General features: G+C 42.6%; 1 protein-coding gene across 2 annotated transcripts; it reads right to left on the bottom strand.

The window, feature by feature from the left end:
- Positions 1-191: 191 nt before the first annotated feature.
- LOC120030451 (equilibrative nucleoside transporter 2-like) lies at positions 192-27,436 on the bottom strand. Of its 2 annotated transcripts, none has more exons than XM_038975859.1 (12): positions 27,148-27,436; positions 8,285-8,341; positions 7,824-7,905; positions 5,119-5,264; positions 4,687-4,826; positions 4,406-4,540; positions 4,109-4,206; positions 3,438-3,507; positions 2,739-2,917; positions 967-1,069; positions 673-758; positions 192-418 (listed from the first exon to the last, which is right to left on the bottom strand). In XM_038975859.1, exons 2-12 carry the CDS (start codon positions 8,314-8,316, stop codon positions 215-217), a joined length of 1,275 nt encoding a protein of 424 aa, XP_038831787.1. In that variant the 5' UTR covers positions 8,317-8,341; positions 27,148-27,436; the 3' UTR covers positions 192-214. The 2 variants fall into 2 exon arrangements, with proteins under 2 accessions (XP_038831787.1, XP_038831788.1); XM_038975860.1 differs by lacking the exon at positions 27,148-27,436 and adding an exon at positions 9,885-11,279.
- Between the last annotated feature and the right edge of the window lie 407 nt (positions 27,437-27,843).

Raw genomic sequence — 27,843 nt, 5'->3', positions numbered from 1 at the left:
CCCACTCTCCCTGAGACACCCTTGGAGAGTAGGGTCACAGCCAGGGTTTACCATTATGAACGGCGCACCTGGAGCAATTAGTTAAGTGCCTAGCTCAAGGGCACATCGGCATGATTTCTCGCCTTGTCTGCACGGGGATTTGAACCAGCAGCCCTAACCGCTAGGCTACCTGCAGTGTAAGCTGCCGCCGTGTGTGTGTGTGTGTTACTTCTACTCACTGTGGGGCGTAGGACATTGACAGGCAGACGCAGTAGCCGCTGGAGAGGGAGAAGAGCATCATGATGAAGGCGAAAGCAGCGTCGTGGGAGAAGAGGACGGGGAGGTAGGAGCGGCTCTGAACGTTACAGAACATCAGCAGGGGAACAAACACCACCCTGGAGACCACCAGCACCGGGAACAGACGACTCTCCTTGGGAGGCTGAGGAACAAATACAGAGAGAAATGTTACTAGTAAGACACTAATAAGGCAAAGTAATAATAACAACTAAATGTAATACGAGTAATAACTGAAGCTTTCGTGCATGGGGTAGAAAGTGAGATAATTTCAATTTGTAGAGGATTATAAAACACTGAGAAACTTGGAAAAATGTTACAGAAATCTAATCCATCATGATCCTATCAAGTGTGTAATAAAATGACAATCCACACAGATCAAATGAATCAGAAACCTACCCATTGGAACAGGCTGGTGACGGTTCTACCGATCCAGTCACCCACGTTGAAGATGAGGAAGCAACACACTGAGATAAAATAGGACTCTGATGGGGGGGAAGAGGTGGTTAATAGGTGGTTTTAAGTCTCATGACATGCATACTAAACATACAGTATACAAAAAGGTGCTATATAGAACCTAAAAGGGTTCTACCTCGAACCAAAAAGGGTTCTACCTGGAACGAGAAAGGGTTCTCCTATGGAGACAGCCGAAGAACCCTTTTGAAACCTATTTATCAAAGAGAGTATACATACCCCATTTCCCAGGGTATATGGTTTTGACGTCCACAGTGATGGCAGGAAACACAGCGAGGGTGACGGTGAAGACAAAAACCACACAGAACGCCATCACCCATATCTGAAGAGAGGGGGACAGTGACAAGGTAAAAAATATGGTGGAAACTTTTAGTCCATGCTTACACTACTTCTAAATGCATGTAGGGGAGTGAACAAGTGTACACTTTGGGAAAAGGGTAGGGAATTGGACCGCAGCTATAGACCAGAAGCATATATAAAAAATATATATAAAATATTATATAAACTCAGCAAAAAAATAAAATGTCAACTCACTATCAACTGCGTTTATTTTCAGCAAACTTAACATAACAAGATTCATCAACTGAGACAAACTGAACAAGTTCCACTGACATGTGACTAACAGAAATGGAATAATGTGTCCCTGAACAAAGGGGGGGTCAAAATCAAAAGTAACAGTCAGTATTTGGTGTGGCCACCAGCTGCATTAAGTACTGCAGTTACCCCACTCGTCCACCAAGGCACCTGCAAGTTCCCAGAAATTTCTGGGGGGAATGGCCCTAGCCCTCACCCTCCAATCCAACAGGTCCCAGACGTGCTCGATGGGATTGAGATCCGGGCTCTTCACTGGCCATGGCAGAACACTGACATTCCTGTCTTGCAGGAAATCACACACAGAACGAGCAGTATGGCTGGTGGCTTTGACATGCTGGAGGGTCATGTCAGGATGAGCCTGCAGGAAGGGTACCACATGAGGGAGGAGGATGTCTTCCCTGTAACGCACAGTGTTGAGATTGCCTGCAATGACAACAAGCTCAGTCCGATGATGCTGTGACACACCGCCCCAGACCATGACGGACCCTCCACCTCCAAATCGATCCCGCTCCAGAGTATAGGCCTCGGTGTAACGCTCATTCCTTCGACGATAAACTCAAATCCGACCATCATCCCTGGTGAGACAAAACCGCGACTCGTCAGTGAAGAGCACTTTTGGCCAGACCTGTCTGGTCCAGCGACGGTGGGTTTGTGCCCATAAGCAACGTTGTTGCCGGTGATGTCTGGTGAGGACCTGCCTTACAACAGGCCTACAAGCCCTCAGTCCAGCCTCTCTCAGCCTATTGCGGACAGTCTGAGCACTGATGGAAGGATTGTGCGTTCCTGGTGTAACTCAGGCAGTTGTTGCTGCCATCCTGTACCTGTCCCTCAGGTGTGATGTTCGGATGTACCGATCCTGTGCAGGTGTTGTTACATGTGGTCTGCCACTGCGAGGACGATCAGCTGTCCGTCCTGTCTCCCTGTAGCACTGTCTTAGGCGTCTCACAGTACAGAGATTGCAATTTATTGCCCTTGCCACATCTGCAGTCCTCATGCCTCCTTGAAGCATACCTAAGGCACGTTCACGCAGATGAGCAGGGACCCTGGGCATCTTTCTTTTGGTGTTTTTCAGAGTCAGTAGAAAGGCTTTAGTGTCTTAAGTTTTCATAACTGTGACCTTAATTGCCTACCGTCTGTAAGCTGTTAGTGTCTTAACAACCGTTCCACAGGTGCATGTTCATTAATTGTTTATGGTTCATTGAAGCATGGGAAACAGTGTTTAAACCCTTTACAATGAAGATCTGTTAAGTTATTTGGATTTTTACGAATTATCTTTGAAAGACAGGGTCCCGAAAAGGGGACGTTTCTTTTTTGCTGAGTTTATTTATTTTATATATATATATATATATATATATCTGCTATAGAAACAGCTGAGTAATAACAGAGGTCAGCGTTACCTTTTTAAACACCTCCATGACGGTGGACTTCCGGTCCCTGTCCTCAGCCTGCTCCAGGGGTAGGAAGTTATGCTTAGGACTGCCCCCCTCTACCTCCACCTCCTCGCCGCTGGCATCACCATTGGCCAATGTGCCGTTGGCCTTGCCATTCAGCTTGCCGTTCTGCTCCGTGCCACTCTCTGCCAGGTGAGGAAGAACGGGGAAAATGCCAGGGAAAACGGTCAACTTGACCTCACATTGATAAGTCAACAGGCAGAGGTAAATGTGTGAGGGAGTAATGGCCGGTGTTGGAGGGAGGGAGGGATGCAGCGCCATCTAGGGCCACAGCCCGGGGGAAGAAACTGTTCAGGTGGTGGGTAGGTTTTGGTCATGAGTGATCTGAACTGCCTGCCAGAGGGGAATTGTTGAAGGAGGGGGTGACCGGGGTGGAAGGGGGTCGGCAAAGATCTTTCCTGCACGCTTCCTTGCCCTGGAGTCGTGCAGGATCTCGATGGAGGGCAGGTGGCAGCCAATGACCCTCATGGACAGGGGGACCTGATGCTAGATCGAAACTCCTACTCTGAGACGCTTGATACATACAGCCCCCCCCTGAGTATAAAGCGGAAAACTAGCAGTGACAGACTGCACTGTACTGGATGGTCATTGAGATATATAGGAGCACAAAATGAATAGGTCTCTCAGACCTTTCAACAGCCTCACCTTTCAGCAGCTCGTCTGTGGTCTCCACCTCATAGCTCCTGCTCTTGTCCAAGTAGAACCGGGCAAACTCCTAGATAAGACCGGAGCAGAGGCCAAATGAGACTGACAGAACATTCGCTGAACTTGAACCACAGATTCCTTGGATGAAACATAGTAATGCTGTCCTGGTCAGCTACAGCCCTGGGGGACACAAAGTCTGTTCTGAGCCCCAACCTGCGACACAGATTCTTTAGATATGTCACGTCTACTCCCACTCCCCCTCTCTGGTGCTGGACGTCGCCGGTCTACTAACCACCGGTCCTGGGAACCCGCCTTTACGCACACCTGGCAACCGTCATTACGCACACCTGCGTCTCATTATCAGTCACACCTGGACTTCATTACTCGCTTGATTACTCACCGTTTATATAGCACTCTTTTGTTACCAGTCATCGGTAGTATGTTTGTGTTTCCATGTCAGACTCTGCTCTTGTTTTGTTATCGGCCCATTTTCGTTGTTATTTAACTCACTAACTGCACCTGCTTCCTGTCTCCCTGCGTCTACGTTACAAAATAAAACTGGGCTGTAGTCCCGAGGGATACAGGGTCTGTTCTGAGGCCCAACGTGCGATATCTATCAAATGATTCTATTACATTCCAGTCCTGGTGCTTCGTAGGGCTGAGCCACTCACCAGGCGAGGCAGGAGGAGGTAGCTGAGGAGAGTGAGCAGGGTTCCTACACAAGGAGTGATGAAGTAACCCAACGCAGCCGTATCAAAGTCTGTGTCACCTGTCACACAACACAGGAAAGAAAAAGGAGAGGTCAATTCCAAGTGGAGTTGCAAAGGCCACACCATACTCATTTGACTATTTGCCTCATTTGAATGATTTGCTAGTCAGCCACTGAGCATATCCGATGTGAGCTGTGTGTGTTTATTTCCAAGTATTTCTTTGTATATTTGATATATTGGTTTGTGTGGGTGACTCACTGGCTATGGAGACCAGCATGGCGAGAGCGGCGAAGGTGCCGGCCAGCCCCTGGCCACTCATAAACACAGCGCTGTACCTCTGAGGCAGCAAGCCCACCAGGCCAAACAGACTGCCCTGTAACACCGCTCCAAACGCTACAAGGACAAAAAACAATTAATGATACCACCCCCCCGCCCACAACTTACTCATGCATATATTAATGACATCACACACATCTTGTGACAAATGGTTTCTCTCTTTCACACACACACATACACACAGACAACCATGTCCTACTCACAGTTGATGAACCAGATGGTAGCCATGGTAACAGAGAAGAAACGGTGCTCCTCCATAGGGACCTTGACCAGGATGGCAGTGAGGATGAAGAGGACGAGGATGAAGACCAGGCTGCCCGCTATCCGCACCATCTCCGATATCCTACGCACAAACACACACATTTAAAAAGGTTAGTTCACAATCTCACTGGATTAGACACCAAATTCACGCAAAATTACACATTTTTACTTTAATCCACTATATCACAAAGCATATTGGCTTTTTTGCACCTATTTGCAGTTGAATAAAATGGCCAACACAAAAGGGTTGTTCACACACACACACACACACACACACACACACACTAGATTGTCAGCCAAGTACGCAGTAAAAAAAAAGGTGTTTGTTTAGCATTTGGATGACATGTAAACCTGGTGGAGAAGTGCTGTCTCACCGCTGATAGAAGAAGGAGTTGAGCAGAGTGCAGAGCAGCAGGGGAAGCTGGGACAGCAGAGTCATCCAGTTGTTGAAGTAGTACTCTTTCTGGGCCACCACCGTGCCGTTGCTCCATTCTTCCTTGTTGAGGCGTCTATTGAAATACTGTTGACAGAAGAGATAAAATGGTCTTTTTGCAAACACTTTTATCCACATTTTGGTACGTCACAAGGATGCCCGATCAACTGAGCCACACAGGACTCAAGAGATGACCCAGTTTAGATCAACAATCAATATGTTGTTAGTTACTATCGGCTAAGTACATACAGTAATGGTACATCAGTGGTCGCATGTCACTTGTTCCTATACAAATAGGTCTAGTCATTCTACAAACGTGTACTGTATACCAAGAATCAAAGCTAACCCTATGAGTTGTGGGGTTTGACATTTGAACATAGAGCGAGCTTAGCCTTAGAGGCTAGGCCACACACACACACACACACACACACACACACACACACACACACACACACACACACACACACACACACACACACACACACACACACACACACACACACACACACACACACACACACACACACACAGCTCCAAAGTGGAATGGTTATGTGATGTTCTATAGCAGGGGTGTCAAACTCATTCCACGGAGGGCCTAGTGTCTGCAGGTTTTTGGTTTTTCCTTTCAATAAAGCCCTAGACAACCAGGTGTGGGGAGTTCCTAACTAATTAGTGATGTTAATTCATCAATCAAGTACAAGGGAGGAGCGAAAACCCGCAGACACTCGGCCCCCCGTGGAATGAGTTTGACACCTGTGTTCTATAGCTTAACTTCTTTGATATAGGGGGCAGCATTTTCACTTTTGGATGAATTGCGTGCCCATAGTGAACTGCCTCCTACTCTGTCCCAGATGCTAATATATGCATATTATTATTACTATTGGATAGAAAACACTCTGAAGTTTCTAAAACTGTTTGAATGATGTCTGTGAGTATAACAGAACTCATATGGCAGGCAAAAACCTGAGAAAAAATCCAAACAGGAAGTGAGAATTCTGAGACTGGTCGTTTTTATGTCATCGCCTATTCAATTCCCTGTAATATATGGATCTGTTTGCACTTCCTACGCCTTCCACTAGATGTCAACAGTCTGTAGAATGTGGAATGAAGCTTATGCTGTGTTGTGGGGCCGGATGGGAGGTGTTTGAGTCAGTGGTCTGGCAGATTGCCAGTTCTTGGTCACGCGCATTCCTCATGATATCGCCATGCGTTCCATTACTTATAGAGACTGAAAAGAATGCTCCGGTTGGAACGTTATTGGATATATATGATAACAACATCCTGAAGATTGATTCTCTACTAAGTTTGACCAGTTTATTCGACTTGTAATATAACTTTTTGAAGTTTTCGTCCGACGTTTGTCTGCATCTGCGCTAGCAAAATTAGCTAATTGGACATAAGTAATGGACATTATCGAACAAAACAACGATTTATTGTGGAACTAGGATTCCTGGCACTGCATTCTGATGAAGATAATCAAAGGTAAGGGAATATTTATGATGTAATTTCGTATTTGTGTTGACTCCAACATGGCGGGGAAATGTTGTTAAATCTGATCGCCGTCTCAGATTATTGCATGGTGTGCTTTTTACGTAAAGTTTTTTTTTTTTTTTTTTATCTGACACAGCGGTTGCATTAAGAACAAGTGAATCTTTAATTATATGTAAAACATGTATCTTTCATCAAAGTTTATGATGAGTATTTCTGTTATTTGACGTGGCTCTCTGTAATTACTCCGGATATTTTGGAGGCATTTCTGAACATGGCGCCAACGTAAACCGAGATTTGTGTTTATAAATATGCACATTATCGAACAAAACATAAATGTATTGTGTAACATGATGTCATATGAGTGTCATCTGATGAAGATCATCAAAGGTTAGTGATTCATTTTATCTCTATTTCTGCTTTTTGTTACTACTATCTTTTGCTGGGAAAATGGCTGTGTTTTTCTGTGGCTATGTTCTGAGCTAACATAATTGTTTGGTGTGCTTTTTGAAATCAGACATGTTGGCTGGATTCACAACATGTCTCGCTTTAATTTGGTGTCATGTGTGATTTCATGAAAGATTGATTTTTATAGTAATATATTTGAATTTGGCGCGCTACATTTTTTCTGGATTTTGGCCAAGTGGGACGTTAGCGTCCCACATATCCTAGAGAAGTTAAGGGGGCCTCCAACCACACCATAAGGGGTTAACTTCAACATACAGATACTTAGTGGACACCAGGACTACATAACAACAGGTCCAGTGTCAGATAGTTATTCACCACCCTAAAGGCTACAGTCAGGATTAGGGCAAGGTAGATCTGATCCTAGATCTGTAGCTTTGGGAAACGTTTGTATTAAAGTTTCCCAAAGCTACAGATCGAAGAGCAGATCTACTTTGGCTCGGGTTCAACAAGAGCAATACTTTATGTATCATGCCAAAGTAGAGCATTGGCTTCTTAAGGAATCATCTTGAAAAAGTAGTTTTTAAAAAGCAGCCTCTGAAAGTCAGATGTTGTTTGTATTTGTTCTGTATGTGTATTGTACATAGAGGATTAGCTGAGTTGTTGGTATGTTCAAGTCAAGTTTTTTGGTCCGAGAGGGATTTAGTGTGACTGGCCCCCTGTTGTTATGAAGACATATGAGGTTGGGTTTACCATGGAGGCGGTCATAAAGAAATTCCATGGTAGCAGTGTCCCGAGGCCCAGAATGAAGAAGGTGATCCCCACCAACCAGCCCCTGGGAACGGGACGAAAATACGAAACGATCAGAAACAAGCATGTCATTCTTAGGTTTTTGATATGTATTTACCATGTTGTTTCTTAAAAAAAATAGCAGGTAGTTTATGTACCGTGAAATAAAGTGCGACCAGTCAGGGAGATAAAATACGACAATAGTGAACTTCATAGAAGTACATCAGAAATTAAATCAATTCACTACGTAAATTGATTAAAAACAGGACAAAGTTCCTTTTCAGCACCACTGCTTCGCTTGGAGCGCATTTCACTTCAACTCAAAATATAAAAATAGGACTCTGGTTGAAAGTGAGAGTAGAAACGAGAAAGAAACGAGAGTAGATACTTATAGTCTGCAAGAGGAAGCGGTGCCAGCGACCCACCTATCACGCGGGGCGTCTGTCCGGTTCTTCATCCTGTGCTATGGGGTTCGGTTCAAACTAGGGGCAAAAGAAAGGGGAACATAGTCAACATGAAGACCAAGTGTAGATTTGTCTATCCTCTCTAAGCACTTTATTAACAGAATACAAATACAGTTCATTTTCCACATTCTAGAACATTGCGGCAAGGAGTAGGAGCCATTCCCACTACACGACAGCCTGTCCAAGATAGGGTTGGGCGGTATTCAGATTTTCATATCGTGATACCGGCCTTCTCTCATCCCGGGATTTATGGTATTACAGTCTTAGTATATAAAAGGGGCTCTAAAGACGCAAAAAAGCCCATTGGGCATCTATAAACAGAATGCTAACAAAATTGTCACAAACTAATAGAGAATTTCAATAGAGGATGCTAGCTAAATATGCTAACAAGCACAAAGTTAGACAATCCAGCTCATAACGTGATACGACAGGGGGCGGTAGGTAGCCTAGTGGTTAGAGTGTTGGGCCAGTAACCGAAAGATTGCTAGATCGAATCCCCGAGCTGACAAGGTAAAAATATGTCGTTCTGACCCTGAACAAGGCAGTTAACCCACTGTTCCTAGGCCGTCATTATAAATAAGAATGTGTTCTTAACTGACTTGCCTAGTTAAATAAATAAATACAAGTATAGGTAGTAGCTGAGTTTGGACATTTACAAGCGAACGAGCGAGATTGTGCAAATGAACAATGTTTTGACGCATGCTTGTCTGAAGGAAGAACAGGGCTGGTTCTGGAGCAGTATGTGTATATGCTGTGTCTGTGTGGAATCGCTAAGACAACAGGCCTGCTCTGCTCTGCTCTAGGAATAGGGGGGAGGAGCAGACGGGCTTGAGAATGGAGGAGAAAGAATCAACACAGGAAATCAAGTTAACAGCTGTACAGATCACTCATCCAAAGTGCTTTGACTTCTCAAACAAGGCAAAAAGCTAAACACACACACACACACATATATATACATACACACATATACATATGATGCCCTGTCTCCTTGTATATTCAGCCACTTACTTGCAGTGCCTTCGGAAAGTATTCAGACCCCTTAACTTTTCCCACATTTTGTTATGTTACAGCCTTATTCTAAAATGGATTAAATTAATGTAAATGTGATATTTTTTTTATTTTTTTTTTTCTTCTCTCAAATAAACAGTTTTTCCCGTTGTCATTATTGGGTATTGTGTGTTGATTAATGAGGGGGGGAAACAATTGAATCCATTTTAGAATAAGGCTGTAACATAACAAAATGTGAAAAAGTGAAGCAGTCTGAATACTTAACGAATGCACTACAGCTAACTAGCAATAGCAAGTTAAACCGAAGACACAGCTGGACTCGCCAGCTCCCGCTTCCTCCCGCTGTGCTATTTACAAACACGTGACTGGCTCAACTGTTCTGGTGAACTACGGTAAGCTTCATAATGTAAAATAATGTGACACGTGAAATGAAGAACACAATCTGCTTCACCTCCTAGCGTATTACACAAGTTGACTGCAGGTGGTAACTTAAAGTAGCTACAAATATTCAAATTTATTGAAAAACTTCAAAGAAATAGTTGACGGTACTGACGTTATTGAAAAAGCTTCCCGTGGCTTTTTCCAAATACCCCGGTATACGGCCCAAGCCTAGTCCAAGAGCCACTTGATAGTAGCCTGCACTGTGAGGCTGTTAGCTGGATAGAGAGAGACACGACCCCTCTCCCAGTTCAACAACTTCACACTCTATTGATTTCAATAGGAACAGTCAGTTCTATAAAGCTGTAGATTAAGCAAGAGTTCACTCCCTATGTACACACTTGGTTCTGTACACACACAAACTGATAGGCTCCACACTACGACCCAACACAAATAGAAATTGCCCAGGTAGCACAGCTGCGTAGTTTACAAAAATCTATCCAAAAGTTTAGGTCCTACTGCTTCCGCCGTACGAAGAACGTAGCTCTATTTTAAAGGTGTACCCCATTGACAATCCCGTCAGTTGAAATGTATCATATGAGTCTGCCATTGAGCTCTGTTGTGGGAGCAAAACATGGCTACCCAACTTGTTTTGACTAGTCTGTGTGGAACAGTGGCAGGGTGGGTGTGAGGGGATGGGTTGGCAAGTACCTACCTGTGCTGACTGGGAGAAACCATATCTGTGAGCGTCAAACAGATACATGCTTTTCAATGCAGAAATCCATTAAAAAAATGTTTGTTTTTTTTGTTTGTTTTTTACAAATCCCAGTTGTTGAGGTAGGATTGACATTTTAAAAGAGCAGTCATTTGACAGAAAGCTCTTGGGTTTTGGGTCTCATCATTGATGAAAAGTGTGTTTGTAACCCACACCACACATGCCAAATATTTCCTGGGCTTGGTCACTAGTGAACAAAGCCTGGGTCGCATTTCAGACGTGCTTTGTTTCCCTCTTAGACATAGCTGACCTCAGTCATCAACAACAACCCACAACCCCAACAATCCACAAACAAGCACTGCCTGCACACACACGCACACGAGAGCTGGGAAGATAAACCGACCATACCGATCACTTATCTCAAGCATTCTGATGATATCATTCATTACGATAAGTAGCCTATACTAGAGAAATGTGATGTAGGAAATTAAATAAGTTTGCTAATATGAGTGATTGTTACACCCATTCAACTATCACACTAGTAGTAGTAGTAGTTTAAAGGATCATTTCAAAAAATCTGCAGAGCACATTAATGTTACAAACTTATCGTTCAATTTATCGTTATTGCATCAATTCAGGCAATTTATCACGATAGGTATTTTTGCCCATATCGCCCAGCTCTAACATGCACACACACCTGTGGCCTACCAGGAGAATATTAATAAAGAGTTTAAGTTGGAGAGTGATATTTCAATTCAGAATGTGAGTGGGTGAGAACATCCAAGGCATTCATGCAAACAACCCTTCCGCTCTTTGCTTTGTTACATTTCATTTCACAGAGGGCAACATTTCTGCCAGGAGGCATGCTTTCACCAAGAACCAACCACTTGCCAGCATGTTCACACTAAGGCTGAGTTAAAAGCCAAGCTTTCTATTGGTGTGATGTCTGATTCATACACTCCATTTCCTTTGAAGTGCTCACCAATGCATGAAAGTCACAGAAGCATTATAAACAGTCGCTAGTGAAGCTCTTGAAGCACCACCGCAACGGCTAATATTTTACCAAGAACACTGCAACAGAAGCTAACCTTCCTCCGCTACTCTTTTCTCCGCATGAGGCTACAATACATTGAGTTTCCCCAGGGAAGCTGTGAAGTGCCGGGGAAACTGAAGCGAGGTGTAGTCTATAGGCGTGATTGTGTTTATTAGTCTGTTAAAGAATGTGAAACAATGTTATGCTTACTACGTTTCATTAAAACATGTACGGCTATAAATATTGTATTTACACGATTTTTGTAAAGAAAAGCACATTCTTCGTCCATTAAAATAACATAAAATTTATCAGAAATACAGTGTAGACATTGTTAATGTTGTAAATGACTATTGTAGCTGGAAACGGCAGTTTTTTTATGGAATATCTACATAGGCGTACAGAGGCCCATTATCAGCAACCATCACTCCTGTGTTCCAATGGCATGTTGTGTTAGCTAATCCAAGTTTATCATTTTAAAAGGCTAATTGATCATTAGAAAATCCTTTTGAAATTATGTTAGCACAGCTGAAAACTGTTGTGCTGATTTACAGAAGCAATAAAACTGGCCTTCTTTAGATTAGTTGAGTATCTGGAGCATCAGCATTTGTGGGTTCGATTACAGGCTCAAAATGGCCAGAAACAAATAACTTTCTTCTGAAACTCGTCAGTCTATTCTTGTTCTGAGAAATTAAGGCTATTCCATGTGAGAAATTACCAAGAAACTGAAGATCTCGTACAATGCTGTGTACTACTCCCTTCATATAACAGCGCAAACTGGCTCTAACCAGAATCGAAAGAGGAGTGGGAGGCCCCGGTGCACAACTGAGCAAGAGGACAAGTACATTGGTGTCTAGTTTCAGAAACAGACGCCTCACAAGTCCTCAACTGGCAGCTTCATTAAATAGTACCCGCAAAACACCAGTCTCAACGTCAACAGTGAAGATGCGACACCGGGATGCTGGCCTTCTAGGCAGAGTTACCAAGAAAAAGCCATATCTAAGACTGGCCAATCAAAAGAAAAGATGAAGATGGGCAAAAGAACACAGACACTGGACAGAGGAACTCTGCCTAGAAGGCCAGCATCCCGGAGTCGCCTCTTCACTGTTGACGTTGAGACTGGTGTTTTGCGGGTACTATTTAAGGAAGCTGCCAGTTGAGGACTTGTGAGGCATCTGTTTCTCAAGCATCCTTCACTCATGCTGCCAAACATACCCTCGTAAAACTGACTATCCTACCGATCCTTGACTTCCGCGATGTCATTTATAAAATAGCCTCCAACACTCTACTCCGCATATTGGATGCAATTTGCCGCACTTCCCTGCCGCGCTTTAAACTTTGTTTTGAAAGTTGTAATAGTAAAATATACAAGGCTTCATCAGTTCCTCGTCATGTTAGTCATTGCATACCTTAGAGAGCTATTTATAACTTGTCAGAAATGTCCAGATCAGCCTCCCGGGTGGTGCAGTGGTCTAAGGCACTGCATTGCAGTGCTAGCTGTGCCATCAGAGATTCTGGGTTCGAGTCCAGGCTCTGTCGCAGCCGGACGCGACCGGGAGACCCATGGGGCGGCGCACAATTGTCCCAGCGTTGTCCGGGTTAGGGGAGGGTTTGGCCCGGCAGGGATATCCTTGCCTCATCGCGCACTAGCGACTCCTGTGGCATGCTGGGCGCAGTGCACGCTGACCAGGTCGCCAGGTGTACAGTGTGTCCTCCGACACATTGGTGCGGCTGGCTTCCTGGTTGGATGGGCATTGTGTCAAGAAGCAGTGCGGCTTGGTTGGGTTGTTTCGGAGGACGCATGGCTCTCGACCTTCGCCTCTCCCGAGTCCGTACGGGAGTTGCAGTGATGAGACAAGACTGTAACTACTACCAATTATATACCACGAAATTGGGGAGAAAAAAGGGTAAAACATTTTTTTTTAATGAAAAAAAAAGAGATGTCCAGAACAACTAGCAACCGTTAGCAACCATTATTTTTTTTAAATGTAGGTTTTTTAGCCTATAGATATTGTTGTAATTTATTACTCACTCAAATATCACATGAATACACATTAGACATGGCAAAGTGAATAGAAGTGCATGAACATGTGCTTTAAAAAACGGCAACATTTTCTTTGCACCCCGTGATGACAAAATGTGTAGAATTGCAGGAAATAAGCTTTAAAACCTGCAAAATTCTCTCTACCAAGAATAGGGGTGTGAACAGTTTGTGTCATGAAGAATAATTGTGCTCATAGAAATAGATGTGGCGCACGCAGGGGAGGGCCATGGGATGTTCCCCAGTGCTGGAAGAGGGGGGAGCCTTAGTGAAAAGGTCTGGGAACCCCTGGGCTATATAAATTCATTCATATGGGCAGAATATTGTATATAAATTCATTCATATGGTTATATAAAGACTAAAGGCTAAAAACAGACTATACTATATTTATATAGTTTTTACATTGTATTTTAATTTTAAAGATTGTATTTTAATTTTATCTAGTGTTTACGCCATCCATTAACACCAACCATTCACTATAAAACATTTATTTATTAACAAATAAGATTCGCAAAATACTAAAAATGGGGCAAAAGTAAGTCAACCTAAAACATTTATTTCAAATAACCAATAAACCAAAAAACAGCACCATAAAAACAAGTTCACAAACAAATCGTCCAAGAATGTGCTGTGTGTTCTGGTCTAATAAGGATTTGGGAGTCATTGAAAGGGTTGAAATTGATAAGTGTCACAAAGAAGTGTCCAACTAGGCTAGGCACTCATTTTTCTCAGGTGGATTTTGGAGCATTCACAACTGCAACTTGAAAGTGTAGGCAACGCTCTTCAGGTAAGTCTCCAGTCTCGTGTACTCAACCAGTGACTTCAGATCCTTCGGTCGCTTGCGGTAGTGGGGTCTTTGCCATGGTGGTGGAATGCCAGCAAGTCGCTGCTTCATTCCCATATCTCCTCTTCCAAATGGTGGGGTGGGTAGCGCCAAGATTTGCAGACAATTGTTATACTTTTGACACACGTGTCCATAGAACACTCTTCCAAGAGTCTTGATGATCATCCAGGTGCTTTTTGGCAAACTTGAGTCAACCTTTTGGAAGACATGGGTCCCATTATGTCTGGTGAAAACCAAACACTGCATTCCCACAGTAAGAACCTCACACCAACGGTCAAGCATAGTGGAGGTAGTGTGATGGTTAGGGGATGCTTTGCTGCCTCAGGTCCTGGATGACTTGCCTCAATAAAAGGAACCATAAATTCTGCTCTGTATCAGAGAATTCTACAGGACAATGTCAGGCCATCCGTCTGTGAGCTGAAGCTGAATCGCAGCTGGGTCAAGCAGCAAGACAATGTTTTTAAAAAAAACACACAATCAAGTCCACGTGAAAATTGTTAAAAAGCAACAAATTTTAAGTTTTGGAATGGCATAGTCAAAGTCCACACCTAATCCCAATTGAGATGTTGAGGCAAGACTTGACCCGAGCAGTTCATGCTTGAAAACCCACAAATGTTGCTGAGTTAAATGCAGTTCTGCATGGATGAGTGGGCCAAAATTCCTCCACAGTGACGTGAGAGACTGAGCAACAACTACAGGAAGCGGTTGGCTAAAGGTGGCTCAACCAGTTATTGAGTGTAAGGGGCATTGGGTGTGGCATAACTTTGCTTATGAAATAAAGGAAAAAAGTATGTAATCGTTGTGTTATTTGTTCACTCAAGTTCCCTTTATCTAATATTAGGTTTTGGTTGAAGATCTGATAACATTCAGTATAAAAAATACACAAAAGTAGAGAAAATTAGAAAGGGCGCAAATACTTTTCAACAGCACTGTAAGGTCACTCAGTCGAGCACTCAATTTCTAATACATTTTCAACCACAAAGATCAGGGAGGTTTTCCAACGCCCGCAAGAAACAACACCTATTGGTAGATGGGTAAAATAAAAAAAGCAGACATTGACTATCCCATTGAACATGGTGAAGTTATTACACTTTGGATGGTGTATTAATACACCCAGTCACTACAAGGATACAGGCATCAATCAATCAAATATATTTATAAAGCCCTTCTTACATCAGCTGATGTCACAAAGTGCTGTACAGAAACCCAGCCTAAAACCCCAAACAGCAAACAATGCATGTGTAGAAGCACCGTGGCTAGGAAAAACTCCCTAGAAAGGCCAGAACCTAGGAAGAAACCTAGAGAGGAACCAGGCTATGAGGGGTGGCCAGTCCTCTTCTGGCTGTGCCGGGTGGAGATTATAACAGAACATGGCCAAGATGTTCAAATGTTCATAGATGATCCTTCCTAACTCAGTTAGGAAGGATCATTCTCCACTGGGATTCTCTGCCTCTAACCCTATTAACCCTCCACTTATTACAGGGGCTGAGTCACTGGCTTACTGGTGCTCTTTCATGCCGTCCCTAGGAGGGGTGCGTCACTTGAGTGGGTTGAGTTACTGACGTGATCTTCCTGTCTGGGTTGGCGCCCCCCCTTGGTTTGTGCTGTGGTGGAGATCTTCGTGGGCTATACTCGGCCTTGTCTCAGGATTGTAAGTTGGTGGTTGAAGATATCCCTCTAGTGGTGCGGGGGCTGTGCTTTAGGCAAAGTGGGTGGGGTTATATCCTTCCTGTTTGGCCCTGTCCGGGGGTATCATCGGATGGGGCCATAGTGTCTCCTGACCCCTCCTGTCTCAGCCTCCAGTATTTATGCTGCAGTAGTTTATGTGTCGGGGGGCTAGGGTCAGTTGGTTATATCTGGAGTACTTCTCCTGTCTTATCCAGTGTCCTGTGTGAATTTAAGTATGCTCTCTCTAATTCTCTCCTTCTCTCTTTCTTTCTCTCTCTCGGAGAACCTGAGCCCTAGGACCATACGTCAGTACTACCGGGCATGATGACTCCTTGCTGTCCCCAGTCCACCTGGCCTTGCTGCTGTTCCAGTTTCAACTGTTCTGCCTGCGGTTATGGAACCCCTACCTGTCCCAGACCTGCTGCTTTCAACTCTTAATGATCGGCTATGAAAAGCCAACTGACATTTATTCCTGATTATTATTTGACCATGCTTGTCATTTATGAACATTTTGAAAATCTTGGCTCTCTCTAATTCTCTCCTTCTCTCTTTCTTTCTCTCTCTCGGAGGACCTGAGCCCTAGGACCATACGTCAGGACTACCGGGCATGATGACTCCTTGCTGTCCCCAGTCCACCTGGCCTTGCTGCTATTCCAGTTTCAATTGTTCTGCCTGCGGTTATGGAACCCCTACCTGTCCCAGACCTGCTGTTTTCAACTCTTAATGATCGGCTATGAAAAGCCAACTGACATTTATTCCTGATTATTATTTGACCATGCTTGTCATTTATGAACATTTTGAAAATCTTGGCTCTCTCTAATTCTCTCCTTCTCTCTTTCTTTCTCTCTCTCGGAGGACCTGAGCCCTAGGACCATACGTCAGGACTACCGGGCATGATGACTCCTTGCTGTCCCCAGTCCACTTGGCCTTGCTGCTATTCCAGTTTCAACTGTTCTGCCTGCGGTTATGGAACCCCTACCTGTCCCAGACCTGCTGTTTTCAACTCTTAATGATCGGCTATGAAAAGCCAACTGACATTTATTCCTGATTATTATTTGACCATGCTTGTCACTTATGAACATTTTGAACATCTTGGCCATGTTCTGTTATAATCTCCACCCGGCACAGCCAGAAGAGGACTGGCCACCCCTCATAGCCTGGTTCCTCTCTAGGTTTCTTCCTAGGTTTTGGCCTTTCTAGAGAGTTTTTCCTAGCCACCGTGCTTCTACACCTGCATTGCTTGCTGTTTGGGGTTTTAGGCTGGGTTTCTGTACAGCACTTCGAGATATTAGCTGATGTACGAAGGGCTATATAAAATAAACTTGATTTGATTTGATTTGAGTTGCTGGAGAGGAAGAAACCCGCTCAGGGATTTCACCATGAGGCCAATGGTGACTTTCAAACAGTTAGTTTCATGGCTGTGATAGGAGAAAACTGAGGATGGAACAACGTTGTAGTTAATCCACAATACTAACCTAAATGACAGAGGGAAAAGAAGGAAGCCTGTACAGAATACAAATATTCCAAAACATGCATCCTGTTTGCAATAAGGCACTAAAGTAATGCAAAAAAAGGTGGCAAAGAAATGTACTTTATGTCCTGAATACAAAGCATCATGTTTGGGGCAAATTCAACATCACTGGCATCGGCATGGACTATAGAGTTTTGTTAGGACAAAAATAAACGGAATAGAGCTAAGAATAGGCTAAATCCTAGAGTAAACCCTGGTTCAGTCTGCTTTCCAACAGTCACTGGGAGATTAATTCACTTTTCTGCATGACAATAACCTAAAACACAAGGCCAAACATGCACTGGAGTTGCTTACCAAGACGACATTGAATGTTCCAGAATGGCCTAGCTACAGTTGACTGAAAACTTCTTGAAAATCTATGGCAAGAATTGAAAATGGCTGTCTAGCAATGATCAACAACCAACTTGACAGAGCTTGAAGAACTGTAAAAATTATCATGTGCAAATATTATACTATCCAGGTGTATACTATCCAGGCAAATATTATACAATCCAGGTGTGCAAAGCTCTTAAAGACTTACCCAGAAAGACACAGCTGTAATCACTGCCAAAAGTGATTCAAACACATATTGACTCAGGGGTGTGAATATTTATATAAATTAGATATTTCATTTTCATTAAAATAGCAACAATTTCTAAGAACAAACAGCTTTGGGGGGTATTGTGTGTAGATGAGTGAGGAAAAATGTGTCAATTTGGAATTCAGGCTGCAACACAACAAAATGTGGAATAAGTGAAGGGGTATGAATACTTTCCGAAGGCACTGTATGTTGCCATAAGAGTTGTGCAAAATTGGTAGAATATGATTCACAGCTGTAAAGTCTGCCAAAGGTAATCCACTAACTATTTACTCTGCGGTGTTGAAAAAACCGCAATCAAGAATTTTTTTAAATTTATTTTTAAATTAGAAAATGTTCTCTAACTTTGAATATGTGGAGTACGTTGTGTAGATTTGTAGGAAAACAAATCTAATTTACACAATTTAATTTAAAAGGCAGAAAAATGTGAAGACTGTGCAAGTATGGAACGCTGTTTGGGTCTTTGCGTGTCAAAAATAATGCATCAAATAGTGTTATTTGAAGTGTATCAAATAAGCTTTTAATTTCACACGTCAAATAACATAATTATATTATAGAATGTTGTGTGTGCTGAATTTGCATGTTCAAGCCAAGCTCCACCAGTACTAAAAGTAGCACTGTCAAAGCTGTACAAAAAATAAGTCTGAAAACAAGCACACACCGGCCACGAACGATGTGTTTACTATACCGCGTTGGTAATAAGGCATTATTTGTTCAACCAAATGGGCAAACGTCTGTGTGAGCATTTGAAACAAGATCAGGATAAAAAATGTTTGCAAATATCTTCGATACAGATGTTATTAGCAAATTCTGCGGTAGCTAGCTAGCTTTAGCTTGGTACCTAGCTAGCGCCAATGCAACCAGCCTGAAAACAATGACCAGTAGAAACTGCAGTAATGTTCAATATTCTTAGCAATGATTTAGGAATCCATGTGAGTAAGTATTAGCTAGGTAGCCACTTTTGTTGAACTTCAGTTCATGTAAATAACTAGCTAGCATTTGTTGTCCAAAGCTTATGTTATAAGCAGCCAGCTAGCTTCCTCTGACTAGTGAGGCTGCTTGACCGGAGCGGGTTATGTGTTTTGTTTAGCCACAATAAGGATTAGCCACAATAGTGGAATTTGCGGTTGGCCTTCAAGCTATAAGGTCCTTCTTTGAAAGTGACACAGAAGGTTACAAATTGGTGGAATCATGCCATATTTAGACTAGATAATGTTGTAATGTGGAGCAATGATTCAGTCTACTCGGTGACACCCACTGAACACAACTGTGAAAGGTTTCCGCAAATATTACCATGGTAGCTCTTATCAGGGACTTTGCCTGAGGGAAATCACCTCCCGTCAGCCTATTGCACGTACTGACAATCATATTGCACTGTACAGCCTTACCTAAGGATTGGGGATCAATTAAATGGGGTATCAGTCTACTCAGTGCCCCCCCCCCCCATGTCTTCCTCAGAGTTCAGAGTTCTCAGACTCCAAAACATCCACGCAGTATTGTTTTTCCTCTGGAATAGTGTTCAATACACATAGTAGGTTGACTGGTATAATAAATGTGGCTCAATTCAGTGGTCTCAGAGTCCCGCAATAACAGCTACAACGTTAATGTTCTCTGGCTGTCACGGAGTAGACTGATACCCCATGTCATTGATCCACAATCTATAGGTAAGGCTGTACAGTGAAATAAGTACACCCCCAATGCAATTCTAAAATCTATTATATCCAGTGTGATTAGATTTTTATCAAATTAACACATTGTATTTAGTTGAATTTCTATGACATTCCAACCTCGTTTTGCATGATATATTCAATTATGACATAATTCCACTATTTGTATTCATTTGCATCACTGTCAATGACAGACTTTTATTTTGAAGGCAAACCGCAAATTCCACTACTGTGGCTAATCCTTATTGTAGCTAGCTTCACATAGGTGGACCTGACCACCATCAATCAAATAAGAACTGTCTTATAAATTAGGGGTATTTAAGATGTAGCTACTGAACTAGATTGTCGTTTTGCTATGATATTGGGGAAGAACACTGGTTTGTATCCATCAGCTAGCTAGCTTTTTTTTATGACCAGCACTGTCCAGAGCTTGGGGAAGTGTCTGCGCTTCTTCGGCAGCGGCAGGTGCCAAAACTTTACCAGCTTCATAGCAAACATTTCGGGGGGATCGCTGTGCATATGAAATACGAGCGATAGTTATTACACATTGATTACACTATGATAAAAATGTATGAACGTGTTATATTATTATGTAACGTCATATTCAGATCCTGATTGGTCAACCAGTTTATTTAACGCGTCAAATAGTGTTATTTGACACGTAAAGACCAAAACGGCGTTCCGTATGCAAGGGGTGTGTAGACTTCCACTAGGCACTGTAGTAGTTTCAAGTTTTTAATTTCACGTGCACAAGTACAGTGACATAAGAAGTGTTCAGTCACCGGGTCCTAAACTTGGTGACCATCTAGGAGGACAATGCTGTTGAACGCTTAGCTGTAATCAATGAACAGGACTCTTACATTGGTACTCCTCTTATCTAGGTGGGTGGGTCTAGGGTGTCTGGGATGATGGAGTTGATGTGTGCCATAACCAGTCTTTCAAAGCACTTCATGATGAATGATGTGAGTACATTTACATTTAAGTCATTTAGCAGACGCTCTTATCCAGAGCGACTTACAAGTACATACATTCATACTTTTTTTGTACAACAGGGCGGTAGTCATTGTGGCATGAAGCCTTAAGAGTTCTTGGGAACAGGAATGATGGTAGCCATTTTAAGACATGTGGGGACTACATGTGTAATTACAGTGAATATGCCTGCCAACTGATCTGCGCATGCTCTGAGAAAGCGCCCTGGAATACCGTCCGGCCCGCAGCCTTGTGAGTGTCGACCTGATTCAAGACCTTACTCACGTCGGCCTCGGAGACCGAGATCACCCAGTGCTCTAGTGATAGACCGGAGGTAGGCCTATAGCTTGGCTATGCTGTGAATCGGTCTGGTCAAAGTCATTTCAACATAACTAACTACACGACAAGCAGTCAAGCAGAACTGATGAAACTGGGTAAACCATGGACAACGCTACCTTATGAAGGAGCGAGAGAGAGAGATGTGCTCAACATCATCACCCAGAGAGAAGGGGAGCTTTAGACGATCAAGAGAATAGCACGTACACAATCACTGCCCCATGACAATTTAATCAGCTGATTAAGCAGAAACTTGGAGACAGGATTCGTGTGTACTTATTTTCACAGACTCGAGGCTAAGAATTGATGGATTGGGGAATATGTAAAAAAATAAAAATAGAGTTTATTACAGACTAATATTTCAATTCCTGAAAGAGACATTAGAAAACACCTATATACCGAGGACGCTGAAAAAAAATAGAACGGGGCAACCTGATTCTGTGGCATTGTAACGGTTGTCGTCTTCCTCCTCGTCTGAGGAGGAGAAGTTTGAAGGATCAGAGGACCAATGCGCAGCGTGGTAAGTGTTCATCTTATTTAATGCAAGTGAACAACTCAAAATACAAAAACAACAAAGTGAAAACCGAAACAGTTCTATCTGGTGCAGACACACAAAGACTGAAAACAACCACCCACAAAACCCAACAGAAAACAGGCTACCTAAATGTGGTTCCCAATCAGGGACAACGATTGACAGCTGCCTCTGATTGAGAACCATATCAGGCCAAACACAGAAAACCAACACAGAAATAGAAAACATAGATTACCCACCCAACTCACGCCCTGACCAACTAAAACAAAAGACAAAACAAAGGAACTAAGGTCAGAACGTGACAGGCATGAAAGAGTCATTTCAGTAAAGTTGTCCTTTCAGTGTTTCAGGCGACTTGTAATTTCTTTCAAGACAAATCACAGGTCATAGACAGGCAAGGTCACACTAGGGGAAGGTTTCACTGTGGCCAGTAGTCATGTGATAACAGGCCTTGGGAACGTTTAATGGAATCTATCAAAAAGAACACCAAAATGTTACTCCCACATTCACATAACTTGGCATTGGCTGCTGTCAAACAGGTTTTGGGAGGAAAATGAACAACGCAGAATCAGCCAGCTATCTAGCTGACTTATCAGCACACAATCACATGCTGTAACGCTCGTCTTTATGTGGAAGAGAGGAGGACCAAGGCGCAGCGTGGTGAATGTTCATGATGTTGAATTTTAATGATTTATCCAACTAAACAGAACACTGACAAAATACAAAATAACAAAACGACGTGAACAGACCTGAACTTGAGAACATAAAACATGAACGCACGAACAGGAACGAACGAACGAAACGAAAAAGAGTACCGTGTGGCGAACAAACACAGACACGGCAACAATCACCCACAAACAACCAGTGAAAACAGCCTACCTTAATATGGCTCCCAATCAGAGACAATGACAAACACCTGTCTCTGATTGAGAACCATATTAGGCCAAACGAACAAACCTAAACATAGAAACAAATAACATAGACTGCCCACCCCAACTCACGCCCTGACCATACTAAATAAAGACAAAACAAGGGAAATAAGGTCAGGAACGTGACACATGCCAGGTGATGTTAGGGATTATAAATGCATTATGACTTAATGCAAAGAATGTGTAAGTAAGGAGGACTGGTACTTGAAGGCTATATAACCTTATGATATGCGTTCTGAGGCTTGGACAATGTTCTCAGCATTTTTCCCCATCGCAGGTTCAAGTTCAACACTTGAACAGTAAGAAAAATAATAATAACAAAGCAATAACGGTCTACTAATGTTTTCACACTATATCAAAAATAATACGTCTCACAAGCCAAGTAGGTTTTTAGCTTATTTTTTCCTGATTTCCTTTCCCTCCTTTTCATCTGCTTTTCCACCCCTTCTTCTGTTTCCCTTCCAATTTATAGCACTTTGCCATGAGCACATTAGTGGTTTCATTGTTGAAACCCACTTATGTCAAATGTGACATAAACCTGTGTTTTATTTACATTTACATTTAAGTCATTTAGCAGACGCTCTTATCCAGAGCGACTTACAAATTGGAAAGTTCATACATATTCATCCTGGTCCCCCCGTGGGGAATGAACCCACAACCCTGGCGTTGCAAGCGCCATGCTCTACCAACTGAGCCACACGGGACCGTGTGTCACCCTTTTATAAAGGGTGACATAAGCACCGCTTAATAAAGGCTTTATAAATCATTAAATTGAGGCTTCACAAAGTATTTACAACCTTGTCATGCATCTTGGTAGAGCATTGCAACGCCAGGATAATGGGTTCTATTCCCGGGACCACCCATACGTACAAATGTATGCGCGCATGACTAAGTCGCTTTGGATAAAAGTGTCAGCTATGTTGTATATATTATATTCCTTTAAAACATTTCTAGGATGGCCCAATCTCTTCCCTCTTGGGTGCATAGCAAATATTGGAACGGTCCTCAACTTCCCCCAAAATGCTGTGCTGCAGGATGACACACACTCTAAAGTGCAGTCATGTAGAGCAAAAAACACTGGAAGGCCTTTTAAAATCCATTTCTATCCTAATTCAGCTCTGAATGCTGATTGGCTGACAGCCGTGGTATATCAGACCATATACGACGGGTTTGACAAAACTGTTATTTTTATTCTTCTAATTACGTTCGTAACCAGTTTAAAATAGCAATAAGGCACCCCGGGGTTTTGTGATAGATCGCCAATATACTACGGCTAAGGGCTGTGGTCCACACTCCGCATTGCGTCTTGCACAAGACCAGCCCTTAGCTGTGGTATATTGGCCTAATATACCACACCTGCTCGGGCCTTATTGCTTCAATATACAAGGGGGGTTGGTAACTAGGTTAAGCCTTCAGCAAATTTGTTCCTGAGCTTGTAGCTAGTCGGCGGGCCAGAACATAATTAGACTTTTAGCAAATCACCTCGCTGCCCAATTCATAACACTACACATTTAACACGTGGTTAGTGGGATAATCAATTCAATGACAATAATAATTTAGATCTGATTACAGTGGTAAAATCACCAATGTCTCTATTAATAGGTCTACCTATATTAATCTTAGCACATTTCTCCAATGCCAAACCAGTGTGTCTTGTTTGCAACAAAACTCTCACTGTTTGCAAGGAATTCATTCTGAGATGCAATTATGAATCTAAGCATGGTACTTTCAGAAGTACATTTTCCACCCCAGACATGAGGCCCGAGTCCGACGCAGAAAGGAGGTAGGTGGCCTATTTAAGGAGTGCATGGTGACAGTATTGGAGGAAATAGCTATACCGACAAATATATGGATAAACATAATTGCGTCTGCCAAACAGGTAAGCACACCTCTTATTTCTTAGTGCTCCAACAAAGCCCTCTTGTTAGTATAACGTGCTTACTCAACTTTCAGCACTGACCGCTGTCCATATTGATTTTAGAAACAGATCTGTCTGCATCTCTAGTCTTATTTCTAATTTATCCAATTATATTCCTTGCTCTTGTTTTTATGGACATATTCCCACTAATATTGTAATTAAGCTTTGACATTTGTGTTTTACACTTATCCTCAAGCTGTTGGTGCCTGCTTCTATTTATGCCAAATCGCTGTAGGTTGTGATTCTCGTTTCCCAACATTATTCCTTTACAATTTTCTACAGCGAATAGAGAAGACCATATATCCCTCACATCCCACGTTATGTTAATGAAGTCCCCATGTGTGTGTAACGCAAATGTGTGTTTGGGTCTGGATTGGGAAGGTGTGAAACGTATCAACGAGAGAAAAAAAGCCAATCGAGCTTATCGCATAAATTCTATTCGGTTTATAAGCCACCACTCCTCATGCCATGAAGGAGAAAATAATACTAGCATTAAACTTCGATTCATTGGGCCTCTCTAGTGGCGCAGAGGTCTAAGGAGTCACTACAGACCTGGGTTCGATCCCAGTCTGTGTCGCAGCCGGCAGCGACCGGAAGACCAAAGAGAAGGCGGGATGTCCGTGTCCCATTGCTCTGTCAGTATGACGCATTTTGCATCATATGATGCTGCGTTTTGCATCATGCCAGCTGTATTTCTGTATTTGTAAAGCTACACATCTTGAAAACCGGATTGCTAACATGCAAAATATTTTGGGACTATATCAACAATGGACTAATTAAACAAATACCAAAATATAGTTTTTGGGTGGAGTTTTCCTTTAAGAAGCTTTTGAGAAACAGGGCTCAGAGCCACCAGAGTGGGGTTGTAAATATGCTGCTGCTTGGTGATGAGGGAAGCACAGCAGTCAGGATCCTCATGAACAGGACCCCCTTTGTCTCCTGAATGAGTAAGTAATGTGTTTGTAGCGGTGATTCTGGGCTGTTTCTGGGAACGCTCTGTCACTGCCCTAAACTAGCCACAGACACCAATTCAGCATCTTGCTGTTCCTCTAGACTAGAAGTCACACTAGCAGACTAGTTCACACAGACAGTAGCCTATTAACGGTACAGTAGGATAAATGACATTCATTTTAGGTTTTTAATTCCATGACTCCGAATGGGCCGTCTTGCATACAGAATAGCTGTCCATCAGATTAAAGCGGCATTTATTGGTGACATGGGCTCGCTTGAACAGCAGGACTACAAAGAGATCTTTACCAGTCTTTCCAAGCCATAGATGTGTCATAGCACTGTGTAATTACTTTCATGGGCAACACACATACTCTCTTGCTCTTTCTTCTCTCCATCTCACTCACACACACACACACACACACACACACACACAAGCGTGTAAACCAGATTGGAAGTGGAGCAGCTCCCTGACTTATCAGTGTCTCTGAACACCAACTGGCGTAGTTGTTACTGTCATAACCAAAACAGAAAGATTAGGATTTATCTATTCTGTCATTGTTTTCATATCTAACATGATAAAAAGGTGGAATTTTCTCAAATCCTTTCCATTGTGATTTTAAAAAATCCATTTACTCAAATAGCTCATTTGATTATTTACTTAGGCTACACAGGGAAACATTTTAAAGAACCTAGATGTAAATATCGCCTATCAAATCAAATTTTATTTGTCACATGCGCCAAATACAACAGGTGTAGGTAGACATTACAGTGAAATGCTTACTTACAAGCCCTTAAACAACAATGCGGTTAAGAAAATAAATAAATAAAAGTAACAAATAATTAAAGAGCCCTTCTCAGTAGAACTGTTGATTTTCACTTCCAAATCATATGGCAGACACCAGTACAGAAAAGAAACCCGTCTGATCGATCACACAGAATTTCCAGAAGAGATAGCCTCAAGGCCGCGCAGTTTATCACTGAATCTCTTATCAGGGATTACGAGTAATTCTCGACTGCGTCAGTCTTGGCCATGTGGTGTCCAGAAAGCAAGCATGTCGCATGGCGGTTTACAGAAATTCCCATTATGATTATTGAAAACTGCGTGTCGTTTGGTGATGATTTCCAAGCACTGACTGAACAAACACTCTGTCATGGCGCATGATGTGAAAGACTCCGTTCGTAAAGGCTGACTGGCTGAATGTTGAGAGCATGCCGTAATGCACCTGTCGCGTCATTCTTCAACAGATATGCAATTTCAATAGAATTAAATACATCTAGTTGATTGAAAATACAGTTTAGGATTTGACGTAGATTTCTGTGAATTACAGCATGCCTCCGTTGGCATATGCATTACGAGCAAACTTGAGTAACGTTACTTGTTCTCAGCCTAAAGATGTCGGGGGATGTGATGTATATTTCCCTTCAGCATATTAAATACCAATAATCTAATTTCACTAAACAACCCATTTGACAGTTGTAGCAGTATTGTAACATTATTCTAGCAACACTACAAAAAGGGGCCCATTTATAAATCCCAGAAGCCAGGCGAACAAGAGCTGCTTTGTCTGTCGCATCACCTAACGGCAAGACCGACAATGACGAAAACCAATTCACACGATTATACTCACAAACAATTGACCGCTACAATTAACTGAAACAATTGTACTAATTAATTCCCGCTTTCCGTATCAAGCCGCGGAAGAGGCCAGACTCATATTGCGCCAACTCACCTTGTAGTGACGAGAAACGTGGTAGTCAGCTCAATGTTTTCACTGTCGCGACGGTAAACAAAGCTGATGTCGTTGTGAATACCAAAGCGATAACATGAAGGTCATAATTACAAATTGTTAAACGGTAAATGTATCACTCCACGTGGCCCGAGCGCCAAATCGTTACGAACGGCTACGCTGAAGTAACAAGCTAACGTAGAGCGTAACCTTCATTTTCCATGATCCCGGTTGAATCAAATACAGCATAGCATATTGCTAGAATGCTCCTCCCATAATGTAGATCACAGCCCTACTAATTTTTTTTCGGCAATAGGAAGGGATAATGAGAGGGCTGCACTGAATGAACTGTTGTGTTCAACTTCCCACACAGGAGGCAAGGGAAAGGGAAACTAGTCAGTTGTACAACTGAATACACTCAACGGAAATGTGTCTTAATGTTGCGGGTCTGTTTGACCCATTTCCACTTTTGAATTGCCTAAAATACTAGTTAACCTGTCTTTTTCTCCATGAAATGAAATACCTTTTCCTCATTTAGGGTCATGAACCTAACTTCAAAATGTGGACACTGATATGCTGTGGAATGTCTGTGCATATTCTGTATACAAACATGATGTTGTGGGTCATTTTGACCCAGAGGCTTTCATGTGTATCGACATTTGCACGGGTCCAAAATAAACAAGTGTCTTTGATGTATTT

Source organism: Salvelinus namaycush, chromosome 36 (genome assembly GCF_016432855.1).
Source record: "Salvelinus namaycush isolate Seneca chromosome 36, SaNama_1.0, whole genome shotgun sequence".
Taxonomy (NCBI): Eukaryota; Metazoa; Chordata; class Actinopteri; order Salmoniformes; family Salmonidae; genus Salvelinus; species Salvelinus namaycush.
This window is presented reverse-complemented; position numbering and strand designations above follow the sequence as displayed.

Excerpts from the sequence above, each read along its gene's own strand:
- LOC120030451 (XM_038975859.1), bottom strand. The coding sequence starts at position 8,316 with ATGAAGAACCGGACAGACGCCCCGCGTGATAG. Across the intron at positions 1,070-2,738 it reads TCATGGAGGTGTTTAAAAAG|ATATGGGTGATGGCGTTCTG; the intron begins GTAACGCTGACC and ends CCCTCTCTTCAG. Across the intron at positions 419-672 it reads TCACCAGCCTGTTCCAATGG|CCTCCCAAGGAGAGTCGTCT; the intron begins GTAGGTTTCTGA and ends TTTGTTCCTCAG.